The sequence below is a fragment of the Pelmatolapia mariae genome, linkage group LG7 (assembly GCF_036321145.2).
Source record: "Pelmatolapia mariae isolate MD_Pm_ZW linkage group LG7, Pm_UMD_F_2, whole genome shotgun sequence".
In the NCBI taxonomy this organism is placed as follows: Eukaryota; Metazoa; Chordata; class Actinopteri; order Cichliformes; family Cichlidae; genus Pelmatolapia; species Pelmatolapia mariae.
In genome coordinates this window covers 16,546,738-16,560,176 of record NC_086233.1, presented here as the reverse complement: position 1 = coordinate 16,560,176, position 13,439 = coordinate 16,546,738, and the positions used below count along the sequence as shown (strand labels likewise).

Below are 13,439 nucleotides of genomic sequence, written 5' to 3'. Positions count from 1 at the left end.
TCATAATAGTTGTAAAAATCTTAATAATATTAATCATAATATTAATAATTCTTTTACTAAGCCCAGTTTGATGACCTAGGCTACCACATGCAACTCTAACTCTAAGTCCAAAAAATGATGAATTACACTGCAGGTCTTTAAACAAACAAACAAAAAATCATGCTTATTAAATGCAAAATGTACTAAGCCAGAAAAAAGACCGGGGCGTGCAGCTGACATGGAATGAAGTGGGCGTTTACAAAATATGCAGCACGTCTGTGAAATAATAAGATGCAAATTGGGGGCAGAGCCGGGACCCTGTTGCTATCACAGACATCTGCTCTTCTTAAACCACGACAGACGCAGAGACACAGGTGGAGCACATGAAATACATTACTTTTATTGTCAGGAAAAAACCTGAAAGCTCTGTTTTTGTTTTTGGCCTCTCGTGAAAAGATCAATTTTGGTTCGCAGAAATCCGTATTTGAAAATAACAAATAATGAAATGCCCAAGAAACGTATCGTTTGTTGCAAAACAACATATTGCATTCATCTGATACTGGAGCGGATTTTATGATTGCAATTCAGCAGTGCGCTCACATAGGAAATCATTGACATTCACGCACCTGGTCTGCCACCTGTCACTGCTGGCAGCTGAACGGGAAGCTCAATCACACATCTGTTTACACTGTTGGAGATACTGCACAAGGAGACCAAGGACATAAAAACTGAAGTGTTATTGTCACCCATGCTGAGCTCTCTGTTTATGATTCAGCTATTTTGCTGTTTCAGTGTAATAAACCCCATCATGTAGCCCCATCAAACAAACCTCAAGAAAAACAAAGGACCGCGTGAAATTCTTTTTAAATGCAATTTTATCAGTAAAGTCAAGAATGTACAACACATGAGCTCAAAACAAGAAAATAGACCTGGTTACACACGTTCACGTCTTTGTGCAATAGAACCCTTCACATCGCACAGTAAAACATAACTTCTTTTTTTTTTTAATAAATAAATAAAAGCACATAAGTTATGTACATGGTACTTAAGTCAAAACATCAAAACACTTCCACTGCCTTGTGGTCTGATTACACTACAACAGAAACTAAACAAGATTCATGTTATAGTGCCTGTACAAACACTAGGAGACACCTAAAGCATTGGCACATTCTTTACAAAAAAGAAATCGTCAGGAGAAGCAATATGTAAATGCTAGCTGAATTGTAATAGTTCAGCACAGAGCACAGGAGCATCAATAAGGCAACTTCTTATTGTTCTGGGCACTTGGGAGGATATTTATATTAGGACATTTTTCACCCTATGAAGCAAGCAAAGAAAGACAGCTAAACTGAGCAAACATATTTATGATGCTGAGCTTTAAGCACTATAGTTCAATGGTTCCTCAGTCTTAGTTTAGGGTCTTAGCACACTAATATTACTAAATCAGCACTAAGTACAAAGAGAGACCTGTTAGGTCATTTTGTTTACAGGAACTGTTCAAAACTGTAGCATTTGCAAAATTAAAGGGACATTAGGTTTTACGAAAGAAGCACATTGTAATGGCTATGAAATGACAGTGTTTAGACTTGCTGCCAAAAAATATCACTGTAACTATGCAGTTCTTCCTGCCACTGGTACTAAATCTGGACTAAAAAGCAGTAAGCACTTTCCCCATTACAATGCACTAATCAGGCAAGGAATAACTGTGGTTGGACATAGCTGCATGACTGAAATTATTCGAACCATGTGCAATGAACATTAGCTACTTACATTCAGAGTGCAGCCATAGATTTCAAACAGGAATGTCTCCACAAATAGTCATGTAGTTACTGCATGACAGCAATTTAACTGAAAAGGACACAGGCACTTAAAATCAACCTTGCTTTTATGTAGACATATAACTAGACTACAACCAGTTGGCAACCAGTTTGAGTACATATTGCAAAAGACGAGACGAATTTCACTTATTGGCACAGACTGACTCAGATTGATCCCAATTTGTTGGCAATCTGTCTGTTTTATAAATTAGATGCCAGTTATTTGCAACCCTTGACAAATGTCTGAGTGATTTCAATCCAAGCTTGTGACTGTTTGGAGACAGGTATGCCTTACCAGGTGACCTGTGCAATCTTCTTGCAATCAAAAGTCGTCACCCAGAGGTTGAAGGTGTTGCACCAGTTGGTCAAGCTAACTACTTCCAATTAGTCGCTGAATACAAAAAACAAAAAAAGAAATCAATCCAATTATCACTTTAGTCACAAGTAGGTTGCAATTCTATTTTTACTAGAGCAGTTTCTTTACTCTAGTGTGACTGAGCCTTTAGTGAGTGGTTGCTCTCCCCAGTTAGATGATGTGATGGGTGTGATCCAGTCTTTGTGACAGCGGGTGCTGAAGTCTGTTGCCACTTTTAAATGTTTGACCTGAACATGACACTAGACGAAATTCTAAAGGCTAAATTACGGTGACATTTTTTCCTGTGGAGATCATTAACGTTTGTACCAAAGGTCATGACAATCCAACCAATATTTGTCAAGACGTTCCAGCCAAGTGTCAAGCAGGATCACAAATGCCTTTAGAAAATTTTATGGAAATATATCCAACAGCTTTTAGGACATTTCATTTCATTTCTGATGGACAGTTGGACAATCCAAAGAGCCAGGCTAAATTTTGACTTCAGGACTTAAGGCAGTTTGAGCGAGCGTGCTTTTGCGTATTGCAGGAAATAATACTCAAGTGCTCGAAAGCTTATTTCTCATTTCTACTCCCTGATTAAACTGACAGATTAGCCCAGCTGCAACATCCCCACTAAGACCATATCTGGGCTTACTTTTTTAAACAAGAAAAACATGCTTCAGATAAAAGGAAATAAATGAGACGGCAAGACTGCAAAACGTGGGACTGATGTTGTCGGCTCTCATCTCTCATTTCTAATGATCTGTGCTCCCCATTGCTCTTTAGCTGGTAAATAAACAGGACCTGTCTGATGAATGAAACAGGGACAGTTTACTCCAAGGCAAAACAATCGCCCACCTGAGAGATCCAGGCTGATGTTTCACTGATATGGAGTATATGCTTTTCTCTCACTCAGTGGGAACAATAATAAATATAGAGCTGGAGGGGTGAGATATGCAGGACCTGAGAAAAGCAGCGAGGGAGAGACGGTAAAAAAGCAGAGAAGGCGAAAGGGGAAACGGGCTGCAGGGGATTTGACAGTCAATATATGGCCACATATATACACACACACAGACACACACACAAAAAGAAGACAGAAAACAAGGAACACTGAACACTCAGTGGTGTTTTGAGCTAAGGTGCATGACAAAGTGAGACAGAGTCTGCTTCTCTCTCGATGTTGCCAGAAACTGTTTACAAAAAAAGACCAAAATAACCTTTCAATGGTAGAAAAAAAGCGTGCCGAAAAACAAATGTAAAAAAACAGAAATGCTTTCTTAAGGCGGCACAGTCCAGTACTGATGCTGATCGTGAATGTCTTTCACCGAGTGTTTTTTTAGAGTTTGAAATGCACCAACGTTCATAGGTACACAATAGTTTCCTCCCTGCCCTCCTCCCCTCCACTGTCGGTCTCCAAGGAAACCAGTGCACTTAGGTCCAGCTGAGGGTCACTGGGATGTGGGCGCACCGGATACGGGTCAGTTCCACTTGCTGTTAGTGACCAGGTCTCCCCATTGTAGCTGTGATCTGAGTGGGCACAAAAAAACACCATTTGTAGGAGAAATACAATCACTGAAATTGAACAATGAGATGTCATCATTTATTCACCACTGATCAAGTATCCGACAGTATGGGACACGTAGCCACGTGTTTAATGAGCTCGGTCTAATTGCTTAGCCCACTTATGTAATCACTAACAGCATACAGATTAAGCGCTGCTGAGCCTGCTGCTCCCTCCTGCACCGTGTCTGAAAATGGGGAAAAAAGAGAATTTCAAGCTATGCATCACACCCCCTCAACTCAGGCGTGTCACTTTTATCAGCAGCTTTCTCAACACGATCAATTGTCAGGCTTCGATGACATCAGCCTCCTCGCAAGCGATGGCGGACAAAAAGAGAAGAGGAGACAAGGGACCAGAAATGACAAATGAAACTGCTAACACCTACGAGTTGGCAAGCATATGGTTATGCTGAAGTACTCTCACAGCAAAATACTATAACCCTGACCAGCCTGTAGTTGCTGTTCTCATAATCTTTTTCAAGGATTAGTATCATTATTATTCAGATGCAATTAGCTCTTAAAGAGGCTATGCTTTTGTAGGTGGTAACTATCACTTGTCTCTGCTACGCTTGCATTCTTTTTTCATCCATGTGCTGTCTAGCATTAGGGCAGGTGTGCTGTCATGGTAACAGATGGCATGAACTATAAATTGCCTCATTGTGTCCCTGTAGGAAAGTGTCTGTTTGATTAATTATATAAGAGTCTGTCAGAGTAGCTCTGTTAGCCAACACACAGGCCAGGCCTCCACTAGATGAGATGTAAAGATAAAAATACCAAATCTCTTTCTTTGAGTTTCATCCATGAAATATTAAGATTGAATGATAATGTGACATGCATGCTGTTAAACATTTAAATTGCAATAAACACAAGGCTGTTAAAGCGTGGCACAGGGTTGTTTTATTTTCTGTCTACAGCAGTGAAAGGTAAATACTACACTACTGCTGTGTGTCATACTTAAACTCACTATTTTGAGTGCAGAAGTGTGTTCACATTATCAACTATGGATACATGAAGTACTTTAAGAGTTGGTGTACTCGTAATGGTCAAAAAGCCCAAAATTCCTGATGTTTGACCCATGAAAATTCAAACACTACAGAAACAAGTGCTCGCTCTGCAGAAAGTAGTGTACAAAAGAGAAGTATCCACTTTAACAATTTAGCATCGCATTTTAGTTCACAGCATGAAATAAAATGTAGCACAACAAGAGATGAGTCTATTTTTTGAAGTGTATGTATTTTTTTGATTTGCATACATAAACCAAATGCAAAATTGGTGCTGACAGTTTAACCAGATGATTTACAAACAGGGAAGAGCTCGCAACTCTCCCAAGTTCCTGATCAAATTCAAATCAGCAATGATTTTCTAACACCAGCCACCCGGCGATTGTCACCGTTTTATTTTTAATTTAATGATGCTCCCAATGTCTGGCATAATTATCGTTTGGAAGCAGCTACAACCAAGAGAGTATGTGCTGTAATAAATCCTTTATTGGCCAGTAATGGCTCAGTCACACTAGAGTAAAAACAGGACTCTAGTGTGTCTACGAAAAGTCAATGGTTGACTGATAATTGCAACAAACTTTGTTGCTTTCGGAAACTGATTGCGGGTACTTGCAGCCCAAACAATCACCATCCAACTCAGACTGACTGCAGACAGGTTGCTGAAGTTCGCCGTTCAATTCATAAATGCAGACAGATTGCCAATACATCTCCTCAAGACATCGCTTGGTAATAGTGGACTTGACCTGGTTACTAACAGGCTGTATTCTGGTTACACTCGTATATAAAATCATGTCTGTGATTTTACAGTTTAATCAATGTCCTGCAGCAAACACGTCGTTATTGGTGAAGGCAACCTCACAGATTTCTGAATTCTTGATTGAAATCTACAAGGTTCTGATTGGACTCTGAATTTTACTGCATGCTTTTCGGTTGTCTGTTGTGTCTGTATTAAGAGTGTGCATGTAAGGATGGATGACTGATGTGTGCAGACCAAATCTACCTACGGATACAAATAAAGTAACCTCAAAGTGACCTGTTGTTAATATGAATTTCTGTGCATGCAGACGGCAACAGATAAATTGCAGTTTTCACCAATTGATCACAAATAATCGGCATATTATCACAAAGAGATTTCCTTTAATCCAACTACTGTTTTCCCCGTATGACTGAGGCATTCACAGATTTCTAGCTTTCTGTAGGGGATATCATGCTCTATGTATAAAAAACAAACAAAAAAAACCCAAAACAGTAGAATTTTACTTTTTTAATTTAAATTCTGACAATAAATAAAAGCAAACTTAAACAGAATTAGGGCTCAGACTAACTTTAGCCAGCCTCAGTACAATGAAATAATAGGAAGCGAACGGGCTCTCTGTAGATGGGCTCGGTGGGTTTGATTGAAGAAGTGGCTGCGTTAAGCTAGTTAAATCAAATCAGCCTGGAGCTGCTAGACTTAGGCAGAGAGAACTCAATTCATTCTTTTTATTTCAGTCTTTTAGGTTTGTGAGCACTTGGACTGACAACAACACGCTGGTGTCAAAAAAACGATACTGTTTATTAGGAAACTAATGATGAATGAATAATGTGCCGTGATCATTGTGTTATATAGGCTCACAGTGTACAAAGAAGCTTTTTTATTGAATGCCAAGGAATTTTTAATGCCCAATACACAACACGGTGTCCAACCTTCCCACAAAATAAATTGTACACAACAACTGTTATAAAGAAAGCAGTAAAATGTCCTGATGAAGGGAGGTTTTATTAAGTTTTGCACCTTTGCAAAAAAAAAAATTATTATTTGTATTGTGTAATGTCCACTGTTTTCTAAGTGTGTTGCAGACTCTCAAAAAATGATCTATTCAAAAGCTACTGTGCACTGTGATGCTTGAGCACAAAGTCACAAAGCAGGTTTTTTGCCTCCTGCAGCACTTTGTACAGGGTTTGAATTCGTCAGCGTGCCGTAAAGTGAAGCGGCTTCACCTTTCTTTTCTTAGTCAACCTCCTCACAGAGCTCTCGTCTTTTGTGTAAAAAGGTGAACAACAAAAACCTGATACGACTCATCAGATGAAGCGTCAGTGTAAAAAATTCCATCCAACTGGTTCTCCAAGATTACACTGAACCAGAACGAATTATGGAAATCCACTGAATTAAAAAAGGTGTGTGCATGTGTGTGTGTGTGTGTGTGTGTGTGTGTGTGTGTGTGTCGTGTGCACAAGAAGAAATAGTCACATGCAAAGGTGAGGATGAGAAGAGAGATCATATTTTGATCCATGTGACTGACAGCACAATGGATCATTTGCATCTGAAAGAGATTCCTTTTCTTTTCACACGGAAAAAAAAAGAATGGAGATACCGGGTTCCTCCACATACCAGGCAGCTTGTGACCCAGAATGAGATCGCACGAGAGCTCTTAAAATATGAGACTGAGCATAAGACACAAAAATGACTCCTTGCAGAGGTTAAAATCGAACAGGAACTTATGTGGCGATTTGGTCTTTTATTAACTGTCGAGGAGACCCTTAAGGGACCCACTGAAGAGCGCCTTGTGGTTACACATCAGCTGGAGCACACCCTGTGCTGTAGACTGCAGGCAGACATCCACCCCGGGCTTGTTAACAAGTGACTCAGGTTTCACTGGGGCATTGCATGTGCTCAATGATGAGGAAAGGTTAATAAGCTGATCAATGACAAAGAGATTGTGCTGCCTGCTGTAAGCTGGTAAACAATAGCAGGAACACCACATTAGGCTGCGCTGACCCGGTTTTTACGAGGGCCCAGGGAGACAGGCCGAATGTAAACTGTAATTTTCCCCGCCTGCTGAGAGCATCGGGGCGAGCACGCTGATGAATGGATCAGAAATGGGGACGGGCAAACATGGGAATGTAGCCGACACCTCCAGAGCGCAACCTGATTAATCTGTGACTGCATCTCTCATTCCTCCCCACCCCCCGCCCGCTCACGCCGCCCCCTTTTCACCTGATGCGATGACAAGCCATGCTGTAATGAGTTTTGCAAAGATTTCTTTCAGATCGATGTCCCAATCAGTCAGCCATCGCCTGCAGACTGTGATTCACACGCTGTTGTCTCCCCGGCCACTCGATAGATAGAGAAAGCATTGATTTTCTTTTTCCTTTGGCAGGCTCCAGCATTGTGGGGTGGGGTGGAGTTTGGGGGGGATACTGGTGCAGGTGCAGGTGGTGGGAGGACAGGCAAGGCCTCAAAGTGGTTACGGCCTTGAGAGTGCGGCGTGTTTGTGTGTACAGTAGGCTCTCGCATGCATGGGTGAAACCAGTGCAAGCAGAAGGTTTGTTGACATTCTCACAGGGAGCAGATTTCTAATTTATGTTGACAGGGTGATAACACAGTACGCTACTGTTCAAATACATGAGGTAAATGCAATGTGTAGCGCTGTGCTAAAATGCATGTTCTTACATATTAAATGTAGTAGAAATGGAAATAAGTAATTGAGCTATTTGGTGCTATAAAAAATACGATCCTCTTTCGGCAAACAAAACGTATTCACTGACAGAATTGTCAAAATATATCCCAGCCTCAACTTTAAGAGGTCTGTTTGAGCAGACGGGGAAAACAACAGCTCTGAAACCAGCACAGTTACAAGTGTACCAGAGACTTGTATGGAAGCCAGCTGACGGCTCAGTATCATTAGGTCTTCCTCAAAGAGGAAGGTCCCATCTTATCTTAGGCTACGTTCACACTGCAGGCGAAAGCGCATCAAATCCGATTTTTTTGACCCTATGCGACCCATATCCGATCATGGTATGACAGTGTGAACGGCACAAATCCGATATTTTCAAATCCGATCTGGGTCACTTTCGTATGTGGTACTGAATCCGATACATATCCGATGTTTTAAAAAGCGACTGCTGTTTGAATGGTCATGTCGCATTAAATCCGTCTTTTACGTCACTGACACGAGACAGACGCCAATTATCAGCGCCGGAGAAGCACCAGAGAAGACACCGCGAACGCTTCCTGGCCATCCAGTGTAGATGTTAGTGAAACTGTTGGGAAGACAACGTTGGAGAAACGTGAACATTTTATTTGTACTGTATAATCTGCAGATTCTGACCGAAATCTGCAACTATCCTTTGAAGCACCGCTCCTCTAAAACAGCAATAAGGATAATTATTAGGTTTTCTATATTATTATGTAAATAACAAAATAACTTCAAGCAAAAATTGGGAAACGTAAAGTCCAAAGTCTTTATATTAAGGGCCATCAGTCAAACAATATTGTTTGCTCTGGGTCTAAACAGAGCGCGTTGTGTGTGACATCTTCTTTTGCGCATGCGGGTCGCTTTGAGCGTTCACACTAGAGCGCGTTTGCTGTCGCATTTTATTTGTAGTGTGAACAAGCAGACAAAAATCGGATTTGATCAAAAAATCGGAATTGAGCATTAAGACCTGCAGTGTGAACGTAGCCTTAAAGGCTTCACAGTACCATATCCCCTTTGCTCTCAGACTGAAAACTTACTTGTGGTTCCTAGGATATTTAAGAAGTAGAACGGGAGGGAGAGCCTTCAGCTTTCAGGCCCCTTTTCTGTGGAAGCAGCTCCCAGTTTGGATTCAGGAGATAGGCAACCTGTCTAATTTTAAGACAAGCCTTAAAACTTTCTTTTCTAAAAAGCTTATAGCTACGGTTGGATCAGCTGACCCTGCACTTTCCATTTGTTATGCTGCAATAGGCCTAGGCTGCTGGGGGCTTCCCGTGAGGCACTGAGTGTTTTTCCTTCCCACTGTTGCCAACTATTTGCTCATAGAAGGTTGTCTGAATCGTGTGGTTTTCTCCCCACTATTGTAGCATCTTTAGCTTTGAATATAACAGTGACTGTTGTGATTTTTTGCTATATAAATGAAATTGAATTGAACTGAGAGAGGAGAGTAAGTACACCAGTGTACAGAAAAGAGATGCACGGGACTAATCCCATGAAACTAAAACCAAATCGAGACCATCAGTATATCTCAATTAGAACCACTGAAAGCCAAAATGTGAATGCAAATAAAATTCAGTGTATAATACAGTCCAGTTACCTCATTTGTTTTTGATCTGTTTGGAAATCAATATAGTAGCAAGCAAGTGACTAGAAAAGTTAAAAGACAAAGAGGCCCAAGCTGGCTTTGCATTTGTGTCTTCTCTTTCTAACTTTGAAATTGAACTTTGTGGTAATTCTTACCATGCCTTCCTGCAGGGCTGTAGAGGTATCCAGTCCCCATCATCCATCCCTGGGAGTCTGAGTGTTGGCCGTGGGGAGTCTTAGCTCCAGGAGGCTGTCTGCCGTTGGATTGGGCCAGCAGGGAGTTGAGACAATTGTGTGTGCTAGCATCATCTCTTCTGTGGTGCACATGGCGGTTGTTGACGCTGGTATTGGCTAACGCGGCCTCGTTCACAAACACAGAGCCGTTACCAGCATGGCCTCTGGACGGACTTGATGCAGAGTCCTGAGGGAGAGGGAGGAAATATCAGGGCTCGATCCAGACTAGCAAGATGATCATCGAGAACCATGAGAACAGGAAGAGGAAACCCGTTTTCGTTCCAGGATAAGATCATTAACAAACAATGAATGCTGACAGCTGGATGGCATTCACACCTGTGAAATCTGTCGACAATCAACCTTTGAAATACACTCACGCATTTACATAAAAAGACCAGGAAACACATTTGACATACCTGCCAAGAACTAGAAAAGCCTCCATTTCAAGATCTCTACTTTTTCTCAAGCTTTAATTACAAAAAGACAAAAAAGTGAGTCACTCAAAATGACATTTTCTCACTTCATGCAATAAACGGATCTCTTTCTCTGTCTCTCTTTCTCCAATATAAAGAAAGTGAATGAAATTTTATTTTTTGATGCTCGCAGTACTGAAACATTTCTTTCTGTGGATAATATAAAGACTTCACTGTGAAGTTTCTGCAGAGGCAATTTCTTCCAGAGAAAGCCATTTCCAAGAAAAGTGCTCACAGTATGTTCTGTGGATTTATGTGAATAATGGAGAAGCTGTTTCTGGAAAGACACTCTCACTGACATTTTTTCCCCCTCACAAATGACTCACTTATAGTTGCAAAGGGAAAAACTCTCAAGAGAAAATAAAAATAAAAGTATATCAACTAAAGGTAAGTGAGGGAACATGTTGTCATTTGGGTGAAACAACCCTTTAATGTTTGGCTAAGGGCAGATTAGGACTCATCTTCACATAAACAGGGCCTTTCCCTCTGCTGAGTGCAGGCAGCACAGCTAATTAGATGCAACCAGAGAGTCAAAGTGTGTGTGTGTGTGTGTGTGTGTGTGTGTGTGTGTGTGTGTGTGTGTGTGTGTGTGTGTGTGTGTCATTTGATCTGTCTCTGACCCTATGAACCACTGCCTCTGGCTGAAGCATTAGTGTGTGTGTGGGGGGAAACATTAGGACCTGCACTGTCTCGGCACGCTTTTGTTGGACCGACTAAAATAGATTAATGGAAATAAATAAAGACTGCAAAAAGCCAGGAGAGCCTCATCACGTCTAGCCTGGAAAAGACCAAGGTGGGGGTGGCGGTTGTGGTGACGTCGGTGTGTAAATTAATGAGGGACAGAGGGAATATCGAAACCTGAGCCTGCTCATTTGTCCGTCCATTCTGTGCTCTCTGTGTGTCTTCTGAACAAGTCACACCTGCTGCCGAACAGAGCAACACAAGCCCCATAAGCCAACGGAGGTTCAGATAGATGTATGTGCTAAATTAGTTTCACCACTGCTGCAGTTCCACGTGAGGTATATTGGGACTTAAAGGGCAGGGGGAACAGCACACCCTTTATCCTCCATGCCTTCCAGCTGTGTGGGACATTTTGCTGGAGTGCTTTTCAAACAAAGTGTCGATAATCTAAGCCCCTTTGGGTCACGATTGATTGGTTTCTTAGGCTGTGCGCCTCTGGTTTTAATTATTTTTGTCAGAGCTTTTATTTGCAGTGGTTTAATTATCATCAATCATTAAGATGTTTACTGGTGAGCGGAGCTGCCGGAGCACTAAGACAAATGGTGCTGAAATTGCTCTCATTATCGCGGGTCGTATGTCAAGAGGGGATTGGGCTGCTAGGTGTGAACGTGTGAACCAGTGTAACCCTGGCTGATGGCTGTATGAGAAAAGCTTCTTGTTAATGATTTTAGCACAAGAAATACTCCATAGATGCTGTATATCTGCTCCCACTGAGGTCACGAGCGTTAGTGAGGGGCATTACTGGCTCATAGATTCACTGGTAAAAGAAAGGGCTATCACTTCTGTTCCCCCCAATACCTGCTGGCCATCAAGAGGGATGAACATGTGAGGATTCGCAGTTGGAGGGCTGTCCTGCGGCCCGTGCTTCCAGCACTGCAGCAGCTTTTGCTGCTCATCCAGGCGCTCTCGCTCCCTCTCCACGCTCCTCTGGCCCTCCCTGAGTCTCTCCAGGTTCTGCTGGTACTCCTCGAGCTGCTCGTCCAGCTCTACGCGTTCACGTCTCAGCCTCTCCGCTGCCACCTGGCACTGCCTCTCCCTCTCTTCCAGCATGCTCTCCTGCGCCCCCTGCTGACTCTCCCTAGCCTGGCACTCTCGCTCCCAGCGCTCCTTCTCCTGGCGCAGGCGGTCATGGAGCCGCTGGGCCACTGCCGCCTCCTCCTTCTGCTTCTCCAGGTTACGCTGCTTCTCCTGATCCTGGAGGGCGCTGCCCCGGACGCTTGGGAGGTGCAGCCGTTGGGCGCGAGGGGAAGGGCGGCCGCTCTCTTGGAGCAGGAGCCTCTGGACCTCATAGCAGCTGTCCTGGATGGTCACTGCAGCCTGGCACAGAGAGGGGAAGGACAAAAGCGACATGGTTCATCAAAATGCAAACGATCAACTGCCACTTTTACCACCGTGTTGCCTCCTCGCAACATATTTGAATGGCAAAATGTGACGGAAATCATGATCAAGGCTAAAGTGATGGCCTTTAATTTTTATGCATTAAGGTCACAGCAACTAGTGACAGGAAGCCACAGCTACTCTCCGCCTGTGGTTTTCCGAGTTCATACCCAAGATGAAACTTTGAATATGGAAATCACATCGTGATCAAATCCTCGAGCCTAAGTAGATAGGCAAGAGTGCGCAAACATGTCATATGCAAATACATCCACATTCTCCTCCTCACACAAATTTAAATTTTACACCAAAGAAGGAGCGTGAATGAGAGCCTGCTTATGATATAGCACGTATCTGTTCATACTGAGATCACAGGAGGTGTTTTTCTTTTTCTTTTAAATTCTTTGTTGGCCTAATATAGATGAGGGCTGTGAGGAGGGTAAATAAAAATAGCTCACCTGTAGACTGTACAGCAACCGAGTCAGGTTTTGGACACTCTGAGCCACCTGTTAATAGACAGAGTCAGATACAAAACGCAGATTAATGGGTCTTCTGCAGTTTTCATGTGTGAACATCAAGATTTCACTTCCTATTAGTTAGCTACACAAGTAACTACAAACTGCATTCCTCTTTAAGCTTGAAGTTGCATTCACAGAACACCTGTGCCCCCTGGAGGCCACATGTGGAACATCACCACATTGTTTAGGGTTAAATTATCTCAGCTGTAGTTGGCATGAGAAGTTATTCTCTCTTATCAGAGTAATTTACCTCACAGGTCACAGAAAGCTGCAAAGAGCAGCAAGGCTGTTGCATGGTAATTGGAATAAGTCCCCATATCAATATTTAATGCTGCAATACCTCAGGAA

General features: G+C 42.4%; 1 protein-coding gene across 4 annotated transcripts in view; it reads right to left on the bottom strand.

Annotated features, from left to right (window-relative positions):
* Nucleotides 1-862: 862 nt before the first annotated feature.
* arhgef28a (Rho guanine nucleotide exchange factor (GEF) 28a) overlaps nucleotides 863-13,439 on the bottom strand; it is a 53,570-nt gene continuing 40,993 nt past the window's right edge. For all 4 annotated transcript variants that reach the window (XM_063478142.1, XM_063478145.1, XM_063478144.1 and 1 more), the window contains 4 exons: nucleotides 13,032-13,079; nucleotides 11,998-12,516; nucleotides 9,908-10,172; nucleotides 863-3,678 (listed from right to left, as the gene is read on the bottom strand). In XM_063478142.1, the coding sequence (XP_063334212.1) occupies nucleotides 3,512-3,678; nucleotides 9,908-10,172; nucleotides 11,998-12,516; nucleotides 13,032-13,079 (999 nt within the window). In that variant the 3' untranslated portion in view covers nucleotides 863-3,511. The remainder of the gene's footprint in view (nucleotides 3,679-9,907; nucleotides 10,173-11,997; nucleotides 12,517-13,031; nucleotides 13,080-13,439) is intronic.